General features: G+C 34.9%; 1 protein-coding gene across 4 annotated transcripts in view; it reads right to left on the bottom strand.

Moving 5' to 3' along the window:
• Window positions 1-24,019, bottom strand: part of CFAP47 (cilia and flagella associated protein 47) — a 360,791-nt gene that overhangs the window by 102,906 nt on the left and 233,866 nt on the right. For all 4 annotated transcript variants that reach the window (XM_068916942.1, XM_068916957.1, XM_068916948.1 and 1 more), the window contains 2 exons: window positions 22,746-22,843; window positions 2,131-2,306 (listed from right to left, as the gene is read on the bottom strand). In XM_068916942.1, coding sequence (XP_068773043.1) covers window positions 2,131-2,306; window positions 22,746-22,843 — 274 coding nt within the window. The remainder of the gene's footprint in view (window positions 1-2,130; window positions 2,307-22,745; window positions 22,844-24,019) is intronic.

Raw genomic sequence — 24,019 nt, 5'->3', positions numbered from 1 at the left:
GAATTCAGCTATCAAAGCTAATAATATTGACAATCACTGAAGCAAGAAAGTGTCCTCTTCATCTTTCTTAACTTTTTAGCATAGAAACTATTCTTTTTGCAAAAACAGAATGCCAAAAAACACCATTTCCATTGTTAACTCACAAGATTAAGCTTCACTTTCATTTTAACACCACAATATTTTCTTTCTCATTATTTTGAGCTCAAAAGACAAAATAATAGAAAAAAGCATTCGCTGATTTTAATAAGGAAAACCTTTTCATATCTAGTGACGAAAACTGAGGAATAAATTTATACACATTTATATGAGCATGACAAATAGATATGTTTCAAAGAAATATTCAATATACTCTTTTGATATACAATCAACGTTTGTCATGACTGAAAACTGTTTACAGTGGTAAACTTCTGTGACATTCTAACACATTCCATTCTATTACAGATTTCTTTTTCTAGTTCTTGTTTTTGAGTAGCAGAATCATAATTACAAATTAAACCAAAATACAGTAAACTTATTAAAACTATTTAAATTATATGAAATACATTGGGCAAATCCATGCCCCACTAAGGACCAGCTCTTTTTCTAAATGAGAACAACTATGTCTGCTTCATGACCTTAGGTTCCAGACTACCGTAAAGTAGTACCAATGAACAAGCTATAATGTGTGCATAAACTAGTTCAGGAAAGAATCATCCAGTTCTAAAGGTGCACAACACTTTTGCAGCACCCTTCCTCCCAGCTGCTCCCATAGCAAGGGAAACTGAGCATGGCTACAGAAAAAAGATAATAGCTTAAATGTACCTGGATGTACATCCGTCCAGCTGTAACTGTAGTTCTTGGGAGTTATTGCAATTTAAAGCAGCTACTAGACAGCTTTCTACTATATCAGTATATCAAAGTGCATTGAAGATGCACAGGTGTACTTTATGGCATTTTTGCATACATTACTCCAAAACCCACCCTGTTAATCAGCAGGGATCTCAGCTATATTTTTCCAGCTACAATGAATCTTTATGCTATTATGCACTTAAAAAATACTCTACCAGAAATCTTTTCTGATATGAAAATATGAAGTATGATCTCATTCTGACCTTCAGAATGCATTATTTCTACATCTTTCCTCAGAAAAATATTTACTAGAGTGGTAAGAGTAGTCCTTGCCATAAAGTTGCATCACCTGAAAGCTGTATTGTGCAAGGATACCTGCCATTATTCTGGTTTCAGGAAAAATCAATACAAACAAACTGAACAAAGACTTTGAAATACATGGATTTGGGCTTTGCAAATTTTGGGTCTCAAAACACAGGTCATGTGCCACTGTTTCCTCGTTTCCTCATCTCCCCATCTCCCCCAAAATCAAAAACAGTTGCCAATCAATTTATATCACTGGCAAATGAGGAACTGTTTTTTCAGTCAGCCCTTCAACTATATAATGCTTTACTAACAAAGTTCCAGGAAAGCAAGCTTTGCTATTCTGCACTCTTCAGTTACTTGCCTAACTGGTTCAGTTAGGGACTACAACCAACAATAGCAACTTTGAAAGCAAGACCAAGAGGTCATCTGTCCTTTCCTTCCTAATTATCACACTGCAAAGTCTCTTTTGGATTTCCAATGAAACATTTTTAACATAAAACCTCTCCATATTCACTAAGTAGATCATTTCTAATTAATGAAATATTCTGAAGCTAAATGAATTTCTGTGAAGATTGTTAAAGGGTTCTTAACTTATTTTTAATGTTGGTGGTGTTATAGTTTAGTTCCTTCTCTGCAGAAAAATGAAATCAGATAATTCCCACTATAGAACTTACAAAACGAACAATTCATCTAAAGATTTGAGAGGGAACTTATAATATTAAGTAAATATCTAACACATTGTTTACTGCATTCTAGTGAGCTAGAATAATTATTGCTTATCAGTAAAGGGTTCTTTTTCCCCCTCAGAGGAAGGCTGCAGTTTGGGGTACAATATATTTAAAGTTAGACATATTTTTAATTCTCTTTATTATCTTTAGTTTTTTTCCTTTTTTTTTTTTTTAAGGTGATATCTAGATCAAGTGACAAAGAGTTCAACTATAAATACTTTATTAGTACAAGAGTCACAAACATACCTATCAAGATATTGCAACTTACCTTCCATCTGAAGTGCCAACAACAGCTGGAGAAAACTTTATACGATACAGAAGTGTTTGTTTTGGCCTAAGAACAAAAGCTTTTTTTCCACAAAGTGAATGATTCTCTAGCACTGCACTCAGCTGGAGAATTTTATCTGTAGGATTAGTGATGGGAATATCAATTCCAATAGTATCCTGGAAACATAAAATTATTTATGAGCCATTACACGTAAAAAGATCTTTGCTAAAGAAGTACAGGACGATCACACATGATTTGCACTTACGAGAGCACAAGCTGCAACTTAGTTTGTTACGTGAACTAACCCAAAAGAGAGTAGTTGCAGCAAGAGACAATTAAGCCAATTTTCCAATTGTAAATTCTTTATTCCTAAAAATAAGGAAAAATTCAAGTCTTCCTGGCCAGTCTGCACTCTAACAAGTTACTCTGCCTGCCAATCTCTGGCTGAGACCTGCCAATCACTGTCTCGTAGACTGATCTGCTGTAAGTCCTTCAAGCCATCTCTCACCAGCCAAGAAGAGCTAGTTGAAAATATCCATTTTGCAAGCTGGTAGAAAATTACAGGCTGATTTCTGCAAGATTTGTTCCTCTTAATTTTTAATTACACCATAATACTTTGTATTAAAAAAGTAACAGCACTACAATAAACATTCCTTCCCTGGTTCCTTTTTGCCATTTATTTTCCTTAATAGTGGTCTCCTTATCTTTCTGTTCAAAGTCTATCAAAACTTCAGGTGAGAGCCATCTTTCTTTAAATAGCTGCAAAACGTATGGTACTTCCTGGACATTATTAAAGAAGCACATTAAATTCCAATTACCATAACAACAGGGAGCCAAACTATGGCCTGACTAGATAAATAGGCATACTTTATATGTGGAGCACCTTCAAGATGAGCAGCAGCTGAGCAGAGGCACTCACTCCACAGAGCTGCTACGTTCTTCAGCTGCTCTTGAAACACTGCTATTTCTCAGCAGTGTTCAGTGACCCCCTTTATTGCATAGTAGAAAATAGCATAAAACCAATCTTATATACTCTTCTGTGTGTAAATTTCAACATACTTTCTGAAACTAAACACTTGCAATCAGATAAGATAGGATATATTATGAAGGAAGTCCACCATAACAACTGAGGATGCATACCTGCTGTTTAAAATACATATGCTCTACTCATATATGTTTATATATATAAAATATGCAAATATATAAATAAATATATAAATAAATGTACTCTCATACATATAAATATATGTATATAAATATATGTATTCCCTTTTGCTTTCCCACTTCCTTTTCACCTACCCAATTGGTTTCTTTCAAAAGGTAACAAATAAATACTTTTTTAAAGCATGTGTTGATTTGGTTCTCGTGGCCTTTTTTTTTTTTTAAGTACAGTTATTGGAATTCAATATGATAGGAGACAAAAATATGTGTGAAAATAAATAATACACTAATAATTCAACTTGAAATACTTTACAACCACCAACAAAGCTGCCTCACTATGCTTTGAGCTTGCCTACTATTTGGTAGATTCCTACACATCTACATTTATGGAAAATGACTACTGGAATATACATTAAAACCTTTAATGTTCTACCAATGGCAAGATTATACTAACAATTTAAATCCTTCAAGCACATTGCATCGGTACATTGGGACTTCATTTTGCAATAAAATATTTTAAACTCAGATTAATAGTTTTTGCTGGTATAAACAAATTTCTAAATCTATTTACCATTTTATTATTAACAACTTCATAATAAGGCACTACAAAATACACACATGCTGTGTTGCATACATTAGCTTCATGTAAAGCAGTGTTTACTTGCCAATATTAAGCCTGGGACTATGCAATTCCATGGAATCCCTCAGGAAATTTCCCTTGAATTACTGTAAACGCTTCAAACAGTTGCTATAGCAAGGATGGTCATGAGAGCAGATGTAGGTGTACCTACAGAATACATCTATCATACAGTTCTAGGCCTTAATAGCTTCTTTGAAATCCTTGTTATGGATGCATAATACTAGGATAAATCACAAAATGCCCATCTAATTTTCAAAAGTATTATTTTTCATGAAAAGACCATTTTTTCAGAAGAGAGTCAAAGAACCAATATCATAGGCAAGTCCTAAACACATTTCCAGTAGTACATTCAGAACCACATATCAGTATTGCGGTTTTTATAAACATTTTGACAGTAGAAAAATGTAAAAGTTGAAAAAAGAAGAAAATTAATCTTATTCTTTGCCAATTCCACGTATCAGGACAGCCAGTGTCCAGGATAGAGCCATTCTGGTACAATATGTCCTTTTTTTATTCCTTCAGAACTTGTTGTGATTCACTTCTTGTGCACTGGAGGCCAGGTAAAATAATCTAACATAATGTGAAATAAAATAAAATGAAAAGCAAATATGAGATAACATATGTTATGAGATAACAAGTTCTGTGGAACCTGAAAAAAATTGAGTGTTTACACTTTTAGCTACACCAACAGCCCAAGTCCCTGTATCCGTGTAATGCTCTATTACCAACATTTGGCTTCACAGGATGCTCACCAGCATCACTCAGTCTTTTGCAATATTAGCTTTTAGTTGAAATATTTTCCTGACATATTTCATACCAAAGATTTTCTCATCACTCATTTTCTACATCCTTCTTTTAGCAGCTGGACTTAAGGATTTAATATACAGCACAGCATGTACACAGCATGTACAGTAATATATTTTATATCCTATGAATGCGGATACCACACTAAACTATGAACTAATGCTCCTCTAATCATGACAAGGTAACCTACAGGAAGATGGACACATTCTAGAATTCATATGCATAGTCATCTTCTCTAGGTTTGAACTTCAGTAACGATTGTAGTCTAGTCGTCATCAAGGGTCAATAAAAGTGCTACCTGGCAAAAGTTTGTAAAAGTCTAAGCGTATTTCTTAATGTTTTAGAACAACTGTTTAAATTAAAATTCAGTTCAATTAAGGAAATGACATTAATTCCACATTGTTTGCAGCTATTCCAGTCAATGGACCTTGGGCAAAAAATAATTGCACCTGCTACTGAGTTTGCTATGCTGTCACTATAGCAGGAAATTTTCACAGTCAGGAAAGTGCTATTTTGATAGCCTTTGGGCTAATGTATCAAAAATTCTTCACTTTGTAGGTGTCTGTGGAAATTATCCTTCTTTTAGACTGACAAGTAACAACAACCCAAGCAGGAATGCTGATGACTCAAAGATCAAAGTTATGATGGTGGCAATACCACTGAAAAAATAGCCACTGGCCATCTATTTACCATGTGTCCAAAATGATCAGTAATCAATGTCGTTATCAGTGTCAATATGGGAAAAAGGGGAGAGTTAAGCTGCAGTTTCCTTTTGTGTCCTCCTTACTCTGTCATGACATTTCATTATTACTCATTTCCCTTCCTTGAAACAAAAGAAGCTCAAGTAAGTGGCGCAGCAAATGCAAACAGAGATGACAGAGCTTTAGGGCTGTGCTGAACACTTCAACTCAATTTGGTCAAATTAACCGCAGAAATTAGAGCTGGCTATAAAATTGCTGGTGCAACAGGCCTTCAGCACGCACTTCTCCTAACCACTGTTCCACCCATGCCCTTCTAATCCAGCCTCAGATTGTTGACACCCAACCGGATCTTTCTCCTAATGATCATTCAGAAGTATGCAAGTCCTTTCAGCTTCGTACTGAGTCCTAGGGCACACGTCCTGGCTGATCCAAAATCATATGATGTTGATGAAAAGCATAATATTTCAGCGTTTCTTTGTTGAGGAGATTATACAAACACTGAGTACGGCTGGTCATTAAATCAGATTGTTCCCACATAGTTTACATTTTAATGGAGCAGATCTTCACCAAGAGAAGTGCTGAGGTGAGAAATGATCCTCGTGTATATTTCTCCCCGTTTTAAACAGCGCTGAACCCTCTCTCTCATTCTAATAGCCCACCTTTTTTTCTTTCTCTGATGTAAACTGTTTTACAAGATAACCCTCTCCTTTTCATGCAGGAGATATGTCAACACAGCATTACAATACTGCCATATCTTGATACCGTATTTTCTCATTCTACTTGGCATATTTTGTCTTATAAGATAACAGCTGTAGAAAGGCACCAATGTTTACCAACAGTTCAGTCTTTACCAGAACTTAGCTACTTGAAGTCTAGGATTGATCATCTTGAGTAAATTACTTTTTTTGTTAAACTTGCTTGGTAAGGGATCCATTCTTACCACTACTATAGTACAAGAAACTGTAACTAGAAGAAAAACCTATGCACAGGACATCTAATAACACAGGTTAATAGTGCAATGAGTTTCAGGTGCAATTTACATGGTTTTATATTAAAAAATCGTATTAATTTTTTTACCTGATTCATGCCCAAGTAATAACACCCTAAAACAGAATTCACAGAGATCTTTAGTTCAAAAGTTATTACAATAACCCTAAACTATGCTGTTAATCACTTAATAGGGACAAGACACAGTAGCGAGCAAACTAGGAAAACAATGTTTTACAATAGATGACTGCTAAAAATGGCTTCCTGAAACTGGAGGAAAGGAGAACGCTGTAAGAGCATATATTCTGTGACTATCAAGCCATCTATTATGTCTTCAGCTCCACCAGAAGAAATCGTTCATGCTGAGAAACCCAAATCAAAGTAACATTACAGTAGCTTGTAACACATACAGAATAAGCCAGTGGTCTAAGTAACAGGCACCTATCCAAACTTCCATCTTTTGCCCATCTGTTTAAGGTTTCCATTTTGGTATAGATGGATAGAAGGAGTTGTAGAAAAGACTTGAGATGAATTACATGAGAAATGCTATATTAACATAATTATAAAAAAACGTACCTGACGAGGAACATGGGATAAAGTCAAATTAATATTTTATTGTCATAACTGAAAAAGTAATAATTATGCTTATAATAATAATTATTAGTAAAGTAATAATTATGCTCATAACCTACCGAATAGTCTTCTGCATTTGAAATCCACGCCACTTTTGTGTCCATGTAAACTGAAGCTCAATAATTATTCATCTTCCTGAGGCCACAGATAGATAGATTTATTCTTCAGATCCAGCAGTGTCAGAAGAAGAAATTATAATTACAGGTATTTGTCACCATCCTCTGTACTGAAGCTTGGCACCTTCAGTGACCAGTTTAGCTAGCCTAAGCCGCTATATAATGTAATCTGGTTTATTATAGCTGAAGCAGGTTAGAGAGCAATACCACAAACATACAATGGTAGGGTAACCTTTTCCATCACCACATCTGAACTAGAAGAAGGTCTCTGCGTTAATGTAACAAAGGACCAAATTCAGCTTCAGATGATTTTACAGGACAATCATTTACATCTACTCTGTCAACAGGATTTTTGGAAAGCATGACTCAGCAACTGATCGACTTCCATACATCTCCTATTCATCACTGTCACAGGTCACCTTGTTGTACAGATACATGTAATATATAAGATGTAGATTAGAATGCCAATGATGGAAATTGTAGTCTGAATCAGATCAATAGATGCATTTACAGTCACTTGTTCAATTGGACTATTTCGGCTGACTTCAATAAATCCAGGCTGCAACTTTCAAAAAGAGATTATTCTCTTTTTTTGTTTTAGAATGTCCTACCTACTTCACAGGTTAGGTCATATTCATAACACCAGAACAAAGTAACATCTTCTTCAGCTTACCTCAGGCCAGTATCACTCAACAGAAGGACTAAAAAGCACAGCACAGCACTTGTAAGTTAGAAATAGTTTTAGAAACAGTATGCTTTTAGATAGTAAAGTCAAGAGACCTATTAGCGACTACTGCACTTTCAGGGAATCAGTAATGCCCTCAAGGAAAGACAAGGCACAAGCACAGAGGTGTTTTCCCAAAATCAGCTCTCAAAATAGTGACAATCACCATTTATAAATGGCCTTTCTTTCTGGGAAGTCAAGGAGATGTAAAATTTTAGGCTGTTTTCAGATTCCAAATAGCTTCTAATATATCAGGCAGATAATCAGGCAGATAATTAATGAAAAACGTCTTTTTACAACCATTTCTCTTATTCCAATAGCATTTAATTTAGGGAGCTTATTAGATGTTGATTAGATGCAGCATAGGCATACTGTCCTGGATCTAAAATTCCATGTGATGAGGCTAGGGAGCTCCCCTTCGCATGAAACTACATATATGACAGAGACTACATCAGCGAGACGCTGAGATATCAGTTGTCTCAGAACTGACCATGGAAAGGAACCGACAAACACTTTCCATATTCCAGCACTTCCAAGGCAAGTCACCTTTAAGAACTATTTGGCAAAAATAAACTTACAATTGCTTATCAGAACCTAATGGTGCTATGGTAGAATAGCAATAATGATTAATTATTTCAATACTCTGGCCATCCTTAATGACTCCTGCTAAATGTGTGGAAGCAAATATTCTACTATGTGCTCCTACTCCCAGTTCAGACTGGGATGAGCTAACTGAGAGTACATCTTTATTTTTTAAAATTATATGAACTCTGATAACACTAAATTTTATTGAATTTTTATGACCATACTAATGAGATATTTTGTGTCTCAGGTACTCCACCTACGACCAAGGTGCTCAATCAGCAAAGGTAAAACATCATTAATTATTTTGGTTGTCTTAAGTCTTTCATCTACTGTAATTCTCTTATTCTGTAGGCCTAAAAAGAGAATTTAAAATCATTAAGTAAGCCTTTTTCTTTGCAATTTAAAAGATGGATGCCATAACCTATCAATGGCATGACACACACAAAGGTAGAGATAATTCTAGAGCAAAACTGAAATTGTCACATTTTCTACTGAGAATAATTTTTTCTCTTGAATTCTCCAAGAACAGAACATGACAGTGTTTGTCCATATTGATAGGTAAAATGCCTCAGATAAAGAAGTTCCTCTCCAAAAGTCTAGAATTTTTTTCCTAAATCAATCTTTTATTATTTGGCATATCTCTGTAATCTCAGGAGTCACAAGGTAACTGTATTATAATGTGACCAGATTTTTTTAAACGTTCATAACTTTTCTGAAAATGGAAATATCTAAAAAGCTGAAGGAATGGTTTCTACAGGAATTATCAATTTAGTTCTACAGTCTTAAAATGTCTGAAAAGATGAGATAATATTTAAAAAAAGAGAAAATGACATAATTACCAGTTGTAACTCCAAACAAAGCTAACTTTTAAATCCTTACAGGCTGCTCACGTTTTAATATTTTACTTGGAACAAAAAATGCTGCATTATTGTGTTCCATATGTGATATATTCTCAGAGACTAGATTAGCGATCTGTCCCATACATTCCCTTACTATTATCAGAATACTTTCTCTTAAAGGTAATGTAAGTTCACTATATCACAAGTAACGTTTATTAATAATATGGGCACCAAAATACATATTATTAATGACTGATATCACCTACCAGTATGTCTGAAAGAGCTAAAGTCAGTTCAGCCTGAACCAAGCCACACTCTTGCATTTCTCTGGATCTCTCTATGCAGTCCAACTAGTTCTGCTGTCACATCGAATGCATTGTTTCGCTCTTTATGGGGCGATATGGGAAGGATGTGGAAAAGAGAATGTGTTTCTGAGGGAACTATGGATTTACACTTAAGAAGATAAAGGGCATAGCCCTGTAATCACTGATGTCTCTGAATTCCTATGTGCTTAGTTTTGAGTACCTGGGAGATCATCTTGCAAGGAAAGAACTAGTAAGACAGTCCCCTGAAATACACTTTTTTTGATGAATCCCTGTATCTGGACATGGACTATTACTTTGTCCTATGTCTTCTACAGAGTAAAAGCTCTCCTCTTGAAATGTCAAGTTTAAAACTTTGGTAAATTTCAAAAGTTGCATTTTTCAATCGTTTTATTCATCCTACAGTCATCATCTGCTAGGTATGGACCACACAGAACAGACCGTTGCATCCACTTGTCTAGAGGTTGCCAAAAATAAGGAGGTTTGAAAGTTGGAAAGAGCTGTAACCAGGAATGTAACCTTGCCTATTCTTGGATTTGCATTGAAAAGATCTTTCTAAGCATACAGACTATGGCAGTGATCTTTTAAAACAATCATTACAGAGTGTAGAAGCAGTGCATTAGTGGCACAAATTTAGGAGCCATTACAAAAGGCAGGAGCGGCAGAAGTCTTTCATCTCAGCAAGAACACTTCTAATAGGGAAAACATATGTTAGAGTGACAATATCAACTCTTCTGAGTACTCACATGGCTTTCAGGAACAAGACAGAGAGAGAGGGAAAGATTTGACAGTGAATAGTACACAAATCTATTGCCACAGTCTCTGCACTTATGTAGAAACCAAACTCAATCCCTTCCAAGTGTACGGTTTTATTAAAATAAACTGATAACTTAGCGTTCAGAAGAAACCTTCCCCTCTAGCTTAGCTCCTACAGTATGGATCCCTACTTGGAGCTCATGTATTAGATACTTCCTCTCAAGACAGCCAATTCTGTTGTTCAAATATATGGATGGGTTAGAAACTCTCTTACCCTGGGGAACCAAAAATACACAATCAGACTTTTCTCCATGAAATAGACAACTGTTAAAGGGTTGATCTCTTTGAAGCAATAACTGTGAGCCTTTTAACAACTGAAGATTCCACTTACTTGCTGACCTTTACATACTGTCCAAACAAATTCACTGGAATATTTTGCAGGCAAAATAACTGTTCAGCTTAAAGTCTATTTTTCTAAATAGTCTATCAGCCTGAATTTATCAATCTGAATTTGACCTCTGTATTACTATTCCTCTTTGGGAAACCAACAGTAAACAGCAATGTAAAATATAGTAACTGAAACAGAATTTTTTTTACTGTATAATGTTACAATGATGTCAAAGGCTAAAGATACTTAATCATTATCAATCAGTAAAAAATAAAAAATATAGGTGCATTCTCTGCATTTATGACTAAGGACGCCGGCAAACGTACAAACTGACAACTATTGGAAGTGTTACTGAATTAATAATTATGAATAAGGAATATTCAGGAATAAATTGAAATTCAGCTTTTAAAGCCTCCCACTTTCTCAGATGCTTCCTTAGTGCTAACTCATACTCCACATTCCTCTTTGTAAATAACTTTAGCTGGAATTTGTGCAATAGAAATATGTGTTGTAAGGAACTAAGTGCATGACCCTTAGATTACTTTAGATTACTTTTATACAGCTAGTTGTGTACAGCTTCCTGTTGAATAGATGGAAAATCTTAATAGGAACAGAATTATAAAGATAGCCTCTTGCTTTTCACAAAGAAAGCAGTGAATTCACACTACTAACAGAGGGGAAAACCAGTAGCAGAACTACCAATTTTTCTGGCAAGTCACAAGGAATGGCGGGACAAGCTTAGAGGCTGTGCTTCTGTAAACATATTCTCAGGTTATCATCACTTACAAGAGTGTCCAAACACAGTCTGAAAATCTATACTTCAGATAATCACATTTTTGGAGAAAAATCTCTAAATCATTGTTCTCTCTGAGGCAAAAAACCCAGGGTATATACAACCATGTTTCCTGTTGAGCAAAAAGCCTAGAGCCAGTTTCACTGACTAGAAACTCATTAGAGGTATAACCATGAAACAGATCAGATATTAAGTTTTCCTTTCAATTACGTTGCTTTAATACTTAATTCACTAAAATTCATCAACTTTATTCCAGATACCATCGGTGAGCAAATTAAAATAAAAGAACTTTCTCTGTGGACTCGCACTATTCAGTGGTTGAGCAAAAACCACTCATTTTGATATTAATAGCAGCTATGGACTAAGCGACATAGTCATTTAATTATACAAGGCTACTCCCTTTCTCCCCTTTAACAGTTATTTTTCATAAATATGACCACTCGTCTAGCAAAGATGAAATACCTTTCTAATTACTTGTTTTAGGTCTAACCTTGCATTTTTGCTCAACAGTAGTTAGTAGAATCAACTGTCATTTTGTGATCCACATTAGCTCCCTGCTGTTATATCACAGAACTAATTAACGGGTGTGGAGGGAAAAGAGGAGGGGGTTAGTAGCTACTATATATTTATCAAAGATTTTCATTCATATTCTAAAAATTCTAACAATTTATCCTCCTTTTGATAACTACTTATTTTATGGGCTCTCCAAAGATGTTCTGGTTTGATTTATTAGCCAACTGCTTTTATTTTCAGTGATTAATAATTACAGCATTCCCAAATTTCTTTTTGTTCCATAAGACATGTTGCCATTGATCTTTTACAGACTGTTACTTTTTACACTACTGATTGTTATGAAAGCATATTCTAAAATAAATTTTAGGGTATGGTTCATAACTTCAGGTTATTTAGTTTTCAAGAACATGATACAAGTGTCACCACATATAAAATATTCTGATTACAGTTTACTTTAGGATTTATGAAAAATTAATGCAGTACAGCCACGAGGTCTTGTTCTTCAACTGCCATGTTACATAATAACAAAATATATTCCTAATATTTCTTACTAATTAAATAATAAATAATGACAAAAATTAATAAAGATGACACTAGCACATAACTTAAAATCTAAGCTGGACCTACTTTAAAATAGGTTATAATTGTAAAAAGCTCTCCACATTATACTTGTCTATTGACATAGTGCAGTTCTGAAGCTGTGAAAACTCCTGTTGGAATAAATATGCTGTGGTCTCTATTGGCAGAAAGAGTTCTAAAAGTTTGGGTGCTAAAATCTGCCCATATTAGCATCTAGTGAGGCACAAAAGGAGCAGACCTGTAGAGCAGAACCATTGGTGCTGCATCCACACAGTGTGAGTTTCAGTGAAGTTTTTGCTTAAGAATAGTTCTAGTCAGCTCCATGAGCTGAGCACCCATTAGTGCCTGGAGAGCATTAGATGAACACCTGGGAAATATCTTTCAGTTAGTTTCACCCCAAAGTGATTCAGTTCATGGACTCCAGCACTGCTATGTGATATAAACCAAAGTGGAGTAAACGGGGATGATCAGAAGAGATGCCTTAGAAACATGTTGTTGCTATGAACTATAAGATTAATGTAGATGCCCCTTCTCTTGTGTGTTCCTTCAAATAACTAAATAAAAAAAGTAAGTTAAGAGTTGATAGAAAAGGGGCATGATCTAGAGCAAATTAATACATCTTTTGTGCGATCTCCTATTCTTGTGGCTCTCTGAAAGAAATTTATGCAGTTAAAACAGACTACCATCTTCCAAACACGGCTTCATCTGTACAGTTCCCAGAGCATGATTCCCAACTGCTAAAAGATCTGCCATGAGTTTTAAGAGGGAACATTCCTTGAGCAAACATATCCTATGAGTAGTAACACTGAATTAGCCCGGGTGCTACTTCTAATGTACTATTACTACTTCCATCGGAAGGGAAGATGACATCTGGAGTTGGGTGAGAAGAGTTAGAGAAGTAGAGCCAGAAACATGACCCGTGGGAATCCCATGTTGCTATCTGTCCTTCCTTCTCAACCTACCCTCTAGAGAAGATTTTAGAGACTTTTAGGAAAGGAAAACGATGTCCCAAGGGTGGCTCCTCCTCTCTCAACAAATCATACTAATGTTAAGCCATGCTTAGCTGAACAGTACCTTATCTCACTGCTCAACTTGCATTTCCAGACAATTGATACAAATAATGATGTGCTACTTTTCACTCCCTCTGAGAACTGCAGAACAACCAGCCACTGGCAAATGAACAGGATAATTGTGATCAACAGAAATGTTAGTTCCACCTGCTAAATTACAGAACTGTAATGACATAAGAGACAAAAAAGATGCAGCCGATTTTTAGAATTCAGAATGAATTTGAAAGCCAGCAGCTACTGATAAACAACAGTCTGTGATTTAGCCTGTGGTATCAAGGAGCCCCTAATAGAAAAGAAAAAAAAAAACACAGATGGCAGAAATATAATTTAGAATGCTTTTCAAAGTAAAATACACATTAAAAAGCACACTTCTGCATCTTGTACCATGTCTACTACTGCATGTTTGTTTCCTTTGCTTTTGAGATTCATTAGACTGCATAAGCTGGTCCAGATAAGACAAACTGATATAAGAATACATACACACTTTCATGAAAGAAAAAAGGAAGAAATTCTTGGCCAGCTGATTATCACAGTGGGTGCTTCCTCTTTTTCCTCCGAACTAGCTTTTAGGTAACTTATTTTAATCAATTTGACAATCTTCATCAGGATGAAAAGTTTTCAGAAATTTGCATTGGTAAAGAAAGAGGCCAAAACTGAGAAGTCTCCAACATCAATCTTCCTGATGTCACGCAGAACAAAACAGAACTTTGAGGGACTTTTCAAAACAACAGAATAGGTAATGAGACACAAAGGACATCACAAATCTAAAATTTATCTACTGGAATTATTTTGAGCACAGTACCATGCAAATGTTTATGCAAGCAGCACAATCAATATAGCCTTTAATGACTGCAAGGAAATTTAGAAACTTATGTTCTCTATAGATCAGCAGTGCCAGCTTCCAGTACAGGTCCTTAGGCTGGACTGACAGGCACAGGACACTGACAAGACACATGTATCTAGAATTCAGATTGACTGCTTTCATTATGACATTTGGCAAAAAATAGAGTTTGAAGCGGGCAGTGAATTATGAAGTTTTAAGGTAAGGTTGGAGATGTTCTCTAGAAGCAGCGTTAGGATTGACTGGGCTATTCCACTTTTAGCAATGCTTGATAATACCCTCCTCTGAAAAATGAGTTTAATTATCTAAGTACTCATAAGGGTTCCTCTGTTTACCAGGCTTTAACAATCTAGAAGGGCAGGAATCCTTCAGAGCTAGAACGCATCCTTACAACCTTTCCAGGCTTCTATTATACAAATTGATCTAATTTGTATTAATATACATGGGAGTTAGAAAATAAACCTGCATCTGGCTAATCTTCCTCCATTTTCAGTGAAGTCCTTCTCATTTCTAGAGTGGTTATGAGTGGATTTCAGAGTGTTCAGAGCCTGGACTAGAAAGGATATCTAAGTAAGGAAGCTAAATGATTCACAACATGAATCACCACTACTCCTTATAACCTGGTTGATGTTAGCACTGAATGAATACATTGTCTTATTTCTCTCAGAGCTATAGTACATTGTAGCCAAGACAGCAGTTACTCCTCATGCAAATTAAAAAATTACCACTATTGTCAGAAGATACAAATTATACACAGTTGACAGTACAACCGGATTTATCACAATCACTGGGTATAGAAGTAGGAAGATATTTTGGTTTGATAAAAGGTTGTAAAATATATGTAAGTGGTTATCATATATTTCTTAAAGACCAGCTGCTAGATGAAATACAACAGGATTCTTGATTAATCCTCATCTATTTAATCAGAGCATATTACAATACAATTACTTTTGACTAAAGTAACTTGTTTCTCCTCTCCTCAATATTTTGGCCTAGCCTATGAACATTTTCAAGTCTATAATATATGAAAAATGAATTAGTCAATGCAAATGCAAGATACATGTAAACTACATAGTAATCCACTGAAAAATTCTAACTTCTTGAAGATTTAGGATCTAAGCCCATGCCTCTTTGCAGTTCTGTACTTGTAATTATTACTGCTATCATGTACAGTGTAAAATAATTGATGTCTCAGGCAAGTAAGTCAATGTATCATTTTTTCTATAGTTACATACATGCTTATACACATTAATTAGCATTCTTATAATTAGCAATTATAAGAATTCAGAGCTGAATTCCCTCCTATGTAGTTCAGGATCCCACCCACTGCTTAAGCTTACTGTTCTCCTGTTAATAGTAACAATACAGATGGGAATAAGAGGGGGCTCTGTCTGTACAGGCTATCACACCATGGTTTACTTCTCCCTTCCATCCCTTGCACTAGGGGTTACACTTCAGTTGTTGACTCTAGAATCCATTCCCATGCTAGGAAATATTCATTATTAATTCTTACAGTTTCCTGCATGTTGAACAGATAAATTCAATTTTCAGCTCTGTGAATGTTCGTCATGCACACATTGGGCAGGACAAAAGGAGAACTGCGTGAACCCCGTGCCAGAGTTACCCTCCTTTCTTCATGATGGAGATGCTATTCTCTTACTCGACAAATATTTTATTTAAATATTCTACAATCACATAGCTTCACAATTCAATATTTGCTGCAACACTTCCTAATAGCAATTTCAGGTTATGAGTAATACAGCTTGCTTGATTCTTGAGAGTGGAACAAATAACGAGGTCTTCCTAATGCTAATTCTAAGAATTCATTTCAGTGATTGGTATGGTCAGGCATTGGCATCAAGGAAGTATGTCATAGTTTGGTTTTTTATATAAGGGGCTGCTGTGCTATAACCTTTAAAAGGTCAATGGGATTTAGCAACTCCTGTTACTTGTCATGTAACATTTTTAAATGTCATCGATAGAAAAATAATCTTTTAACGTCTCGTGGGAATTTTTTTAAAGAAGTAAAATTTCTAATCTTAAGATATTGCTCAATTATCTCATCATTGTTTTTACTTATGACAATTGATAAGAAACAGAAAAGGTCAACTAGTGTACCTAAATGTTGAAAGCTTGATTTTGATAGCTACACTTCAAAGCTTATCCAGAAAAGCAGTCAGAGAAGAAGCAGTGTTAAAATCCAATTGCTTTTCTATTTCTCCACACTTGTTTGATCAATTTCTCTTTCTTATCAGTTTTGGAGAAATACTTCAATAGTAAGATATGATGCTCCAAATGATAACTGTAAATAAATGTGACTTCCTCACCATATTCTTCATCTTGGAAGAGAGAAAATTCAGAAGGTATATTACAGAAGTCTATAAAATCAAGAAGAGCATGGAGAGAGTGGGTAGGGATTGACTGTTCACTCACTCCCGTAATTCAAGAACTAGAATTACTCATCAGGCAGCTCAGGAAAAACCATGAAATGAAAACCTTTAAAGGCAGTGAAAGTATCATATGTACAAAGTATGTACACAGTTTTGCTTTCTCCCTTGTCATCCATTTCTGACCACTACTGGAGACAGGTCATTGAGTTAAACAGACTTTGATTTGAGCTGCTCTTACTGAACTCTTTGTAGGCTGTTCCTGGAATTTTCAGAGTCCAGTGGACTTTTGTGTCCAAATTACATTGAAATTCAATCTGCCTGTTTGACGCCAGTGTCCTCTAACCTACTTTGAAAAAAATTGTATGCAAAAAATTTAGAGGGATAGTAACTGAGGCTTTACTCTTTTCTGGCCTAGATGACAAAATACTGAGACTGTGAACATTCAGTGTTATTCAGAAATTATATGCAAGTCTGAACTTAGAATATTATTTGTCACCTGCTATCTGGACTTCAAAGTGATGTGTCTGCCTTCCCAGAAAGGACAAGTGTGGCTTATATGCAAGTATTCTGCTTCAGAATATTCCTATTGATTTTAGACCAATTTTAAACGTAATCTGAAATCATGTACTGAACTGTCTAGGTGGGAAAAAGAAAAAGGGAGGGAGGAATAAAAATGAGAAATAACCCTGTCTTGAAGGTGATCAGTTAAAAACTGAAGAAACAGATTTTGATTTTTTTCCTTATTTAGAAATATAAGTATGTAGAGTTACTGTGAAGAGATTTAAAATCAGTATTTGATTCTATTATTTGCAAAACAGTGGCACCATGCATTTTTCAAACACAGGAAACACCCTGAGTACTGATGATTTGGGAGAAATGCTGAGAAGTGACAGTGATTCATTGTCCCAAAAAGTCTGAGTGTGACAGGATTAAACAGTATATTAGCACTAGGAAGGGACAAATTTTGGTTTCTCATTTTCTTCGTAACAAAAATAAATAAATGCATATACGAAGAAAAAAGATGAATGCACTTCTAATATTCAGACACTGTACTGACCTTTAAAGGACTGTTCTGTACCACGCAAGCTGTGGAGTGCACTCTAGTGGCCAAACGCATAACAAAAAAATTAACCATATTTTCAATTTAGGGACAGACATATTTGCAATCAGAGGTTTATATAGGTTTATATTAAGTTTATATATTTTTAGAAAGTTTTAGAAAAGAAATAATACATATTTCAAAGTTAAGAAGCCACTTCCTTCAATCTATGGGTCAAATTCTGAGGTCTTTACTGAAATACTTATTGATCCATTCCACACAAACCCATACTTTTTACTGTTTACATTGAAGAGTAAGGACTAAAATACGATTTTATCCTAAACTAAAGCTATCATTTTAGTGGAACTACATACGGGACAAGGTGGAAGCCAGATTTGCCTTTTACATGTGGGTGAATCAGTCAGAGAGGTAATTGATCCTATTTTACAGTGTTGCTGCTGCCAGCAAACATAAATAGCATATATTAAAAAAATTAATTATAAGAAATCATTATCTTTTATTATTTGGAATTACCATTCTAACACTCTATTTCAAAATGCATTTTGTAGACATGAAAGACATTTTACTTGTTCCAAAAATTTATCCTTAGCACAGTTTATTGCTTTTTAATATTTTAGAGTTTTAAAATATTAAAAGGCAATAAACTTGTATGAGAAAAGCCAAAAAAGACTATTATTTTCCATATTTGTATTTCCCTTTTTTTCTTTCTTTCTTTTTTTTTTTTTTTTTGACTTTAACTGGAGGGAGGAAGACAAAAGTAGGTTTCCCTTGAAAAGATGGCGAATTTCTGCATACTAAAAATGACATTTTCTTCCAGCTGCAGAATCTCTTTCAAGCATTCTACTGAAACAATGGTATTTCTTTTATTGCTATATACTGATTAAACTAATTGAAATGAGATTATAGCTTAAAATAATGACTTGCAATATGATACACTTATTTAATATATTTCTTTCCATTAAATAACCCAAACAAAATCTGATTTATTGGCCAAACGCAACTCTAAATGTTTTCAGCAGTGATTAGCCAAAAGAGTTTTAACAAAACTAGAGCAGCATTTTTCTAATCCATGTAACAATTCAACCTCCACCTTGAATTTTATGTTGAAAAAAAAAAAAAAGAAAATCCAGGAAAAAAAAAAAAGAAATTCAGCTAATGATATTTTTATGCACAGTATTGTCTCACCAATTTAAAAGTGCAAATCAAATCATTTTCATTAAAAACCAAGTCAAATCAAATTATCTCTAAACGTTTCAGATACATTTTTGATTTGCACATATATTCTGAGACTGAAATGTAAATTTTGCACCTCAAGGATGGTGAGATGCATCATTAACAGTATAAACCAAAGGTAATTGTCATTGCCAAATCCTGTGCTCTTCCAATTCTAGATCACAAATGTAGTCAGCATCTACGCAGAATTATTACCTATTATAAGAAAGATACTGTAAACACGTGCCACTCAGCACAGAAAATCCTGAGCAAACTAAAAGGGGTATGTCAATACAATGCCTTGTGAAAATGGTAGTTTAGGTTCTGGGGGGCAGTGGATACACAAGTTTGGTATTACAGTTTTGCTAATTTTATCCAGTGAAAGCAGAACACAGCATCTCTATCCTGTCTCCAAGACCTAAGTGACAGTCTACCGTGTGGTGCTGCCACATACGCCTACTTGTTTCCTCAAAATTCCTCAATAGAGAATTTCTTTTGCAACATCAGCTGATGGTTGGCTGCCTCAGGACATCCGTATTAGTCAGAATATCTACAGAGTTACAAGTTCAGTTTGAACCTTGACACGTATAGTTCGCCACCCCTTTTAATACTGTATGAACTATCCTCCTGTTGCCTATAAACCACAGGCATTACATTTCAAACAGATATTCATTTATGAAGTACAAAAGTCTGGATCAGACCAAAACATTTCCAAAACTCAAACAGGAAATAGGAATCTTTAAGCAAAGACTATGTTCATCTAAGTCTTGCTAATGTCCAATGCACCCATGGTGCCCAGGTGACAAATGTGCAGATGATCCCATACTGCACATTCTTCCAAGCTGCCAGCCAGCCTGATCGTGCCTGGATTTTCTCCCAACCTGTAACGTGGTAGTCACTGCGGCCGCACCATTAAGACACACAAGGCCTTACCCCACACCTCCACCATTTTTGAACTCTGGGCTATCAAACTTATCTCTGCTGTTTCAGATGTTTCAGAGATGCGCACTACATGTGATCGCTTGTGTAAGAGGGGAAAAATACTTCTGACATGCACTTGACTCCAAGATGCAACTATACCCACAAATGCAGAATGTCGAGGGTTACTTGCATTTGAAGGGAAACTAATCCTGTGCTAATCCTCTTCTTTCCACGGGCCAGGAAGGAAGACGACAGATTCCAAGGTCAAAAAGAGGTCAAATGTACTCACTAAATCTGACACACTGATGTAGCAGACATACCAGGTGTTTATGTCTTTTAAAAATTCATCAGACTTTGAAGGAATTTCAGGTCTTCAGATTTTCAAGACTCCATTTAAAGTCTACTGTTTCCACCAGTAAGATCTTCCAGTGTTTTATTATTGTTGCTAGGACACTCCATGCAAGATTCAATAGCTGTTCGATTTAAATTTTTGGCCATTAGCTCTTGATGCATGTTGGTCAGCAAAATTGAGAGAACGCTATCTCCTCAATATATTTTAGTGAATGGTTAAGTTACCTTTCCACCTTGTCTTTGGCAAACTACGTTCACAGAGAGCCTTAACATTCATACGACAAGGCTTGCTTTTTCGGCCGCTCCATGTTTTTTTATGGATTTCCTTTGATTTTCTTCTAGTATTTAAACATAATTCTTATCCTACGAAAACTAGATCTGTGGATGACATTCTAATAGCAATATCAACTATATAATTTGCTTTCTGCTTGTATTTGATCATTCTATAGCATCCGAGCCCTTTTTGTCAGTGTCACACTGACAGCCTATAGTGAGGCATTAACTAGGATAATCTTGGCCATTTATGTTAGAGACAAAAAGCTCTCCCACATGAACTACCTGGCATATAACTAGTTGATTCAGATCACTCTGGAACAGTAACCAAGTGTACTATTTATTAATCAACAGTCTTGGTGTCTCTGCAACGCTCATCAATAAAAACATGTTTTGCAACATTTTCCACAAAGATTTGAAGAGGGATAGAGCTCTGTACCTCCTTTTATCTTCCTCAGAAGGGAATTCTCCCCATTTCAGTCAAGAATTTCAGAGCCCCATACACTGTATTGTAAAATACAGTGGATGTTACTATAAGTGTTTTTCTGCAAGTTTCTAAACTGAATTGTAGGTAGAGTTAAAATGCACCTACACAATTTATTATACAATAGGAATCAATAATATACTTTAAATCTAGCTTTTCTTTTCACCTCACACTATTTTCTTCAAATTAGAAAACGATCTAAGATGAGGCATTATCCTATAGGGCAAAAAGCTACATTACTCTTTCTAATATCTCAAATTACAAACTCTTTTATTCCAGCTTTTGTGTTTCTTACTAGCACCAGACACCCTCCTACGTCTTCCTTCTACCGCTGTGCTGACCCCTTCTCAAGATTTTGAAAACAGCATTATCTGTTTCTGAGCATTACAAAATCTCACAATCAGGATGCTGCATATGAAGAAAGAACAACAAACCCAGAACTGATACATGAATACTGATATTTTGAATAGTTACAAACTGCTTACTGGTTTGGATTTTTTTTCCCCACATAAACACATGCTAACATAACACACAAAAATCAGGATATTCTTTACCTTTCCCAGTATTTGTTACTGGAAGAGGTCGTTTCCCTAGTACTTGTATCAGATATTTCTCTACAAAAATTTTCCTGTAGCAAAATATTGTACCAGTCATTTCTACTCATAGAAACGGCTACCAGCTTCCACTACAAAAGTCAGTATTTCTTAGTTGTTTACGATTACTGCAGAAAGCAGGTCTTCTAGGTGACAAAACAGATATACATTTAAAGAAGTTAAGAAAAACATTAGCTCTGAAAATAAAAATGTTAAAAATATATAATTCAATGACAGATACAAATCTTTAGAAGCTAAAACCAGTATCAGCTAAGCAAAAATGCTAAATGGAGTTGTTCTACACATTTAAGTGCTTTAAAACATAAAACTTATTTAATGCAATGTAATATTTTTTCTAAAATGACAAACTTTTAATTATATTTTTGAGATTCAAAGTATATATTTATTTACTAATAAAAATGTGATCAATTACATTCCAATGATTAACGAAAATCTAAGTGGCAATAATAATTTGGCATACATAAGGAAGGAAAGTACTAAAATAGATTTATTCTGTTGTGGACAGTACATAAGCTGCCTGAAGTTTTTATAGAATTTAACTTTATCTGAGCTCCAAAATTAGAAGCAAATTTCAGCAGAATAAAAATACGATAATGAAAAAAGCTGAGAATAAAAATGTAATTATTCAAATACCATAAAGAAACCAGTTTTCTTTAAGCATTCATTTTAGTTCATATCACTGAGTTTAAATGAGGTCTTAGCAAGTATTGAGGTTTATTATGCAAAAAGTGATTGTGTGTAGTCATGTAATAAAATTGATTAATCCTGTGTGATAGCACCCAGACCAACAATAAAAATTATATTTCTTTTTCTTATTAATGCACTAGAACAAAATTAAACATTTAGAGTAATCTTACCAGAGCTCTGCATTTCACATTTATCTTTCTTTCAGGTGGTGCAGGTATGCTGTTAATCTTCAAGGAAAACCACACTTTGCAACATGAAGAACTTCCTCCTATGTTAAAGAGAATAAAATGTTCTAGAAATCATTTCACGAGGCAATGAATTCTAGTAGCATTCAAATCAGTGATAAATTTTGACTTCTACCAGAATGGCCACTGAGACAAAGCAAATCATGAACTATAATTGCTTTCAGCAGACTGTGTTATCTAATCCTTTCTTGTTTGGCTTCAAAATAGTAACAAAACCAATACATAAACAACTTGAGTGGAAATAGAATTTTGGCAAACTTAGTTTCCCAGAATATAACATTATTTCAGAATGTTAATATTACTGATTCATAGCTGTTTTCCCTCAAGAAAGAGAATACTAAAAGCCATTGAAAATTAAAATTTTTATTTGAAGTTTATCTATGACAAATGCAAAACTACAAATTAATAATTAAATAGGCCAGAAGTTTTAGTTACATAGAATCCAGCCTCATACATATGTTTGAACATATATTGATTTATACTGCAATGCAATTTTGCATCAGGTTTTCACATGAGATGTCCTGAATTCTAAATATTGGGATAACAAATAAATTTGCATTAAAGAAACTGAGAATGCTGCAAGAAGCTATGTACATGCAACAAAACAGTACCAGCATCTACATTATCTTATTAGATCAGATTCATTGTACATTTCGTCCCAAGCTCCTTTATGATCACAGACTAGTAAAACCTTTGCCAGAAAAAGACACAATAAACTCTGGAATCCCACTTCTAGTTACAGGATAACTTGATCACAGATCCGGAAGACTGATTCTCTTCAGTATTTCATATTATCTAGTCCAGAAGGAGATCTTTATGAAGTTGGTTGATAATGTCAGCACTTTCTCTCTTTCTCTTACTTTCTTTTTCTCTCTCTCTCTCTTTCTCTCTCACTCATACACACACACACACAAAATTCTGCTGATGCTAATGATAAGAAATCGTTAAGTGATTGGAATTTGTGTGAATGCTACAATTAGGGCCAGCAACAGGAAAGTGGGTACTGCCATTAACCATGGGAAGCAGAGCCAAGTAGATCTTTGAGATGGAGGCAGACCCGTTTCCACATCAGATTGACAGTATTTTATAAATTCAGATAATATTAAGTAAAATTAAATCAAAATTAGTTCATCTAATCTAATTAAGTCTAATTAGTTCATGTTTGGTATACCAGATAACTTAAATTCTGTCCAGTTACA

Source organism: Struthio camelus, chromosome 1 (assembly GCF_040807025.1).
Source record: "Struthio camelus isolate bStrCam1 chromosome 1, bStrCam1.hap1, whole genome shotgun sequence".
Lineage (NCBI taxonomy): Eukaryota > Metazoa > Chordata > Aves > Struthioniformes > Struthionidae > Struthio > Struthio camelus.
The sequence above is the reverse complement of the archived record's forward strand: the minus strand, read 5'-3'. Positions and strand labels throughout refer to the sequence as shown.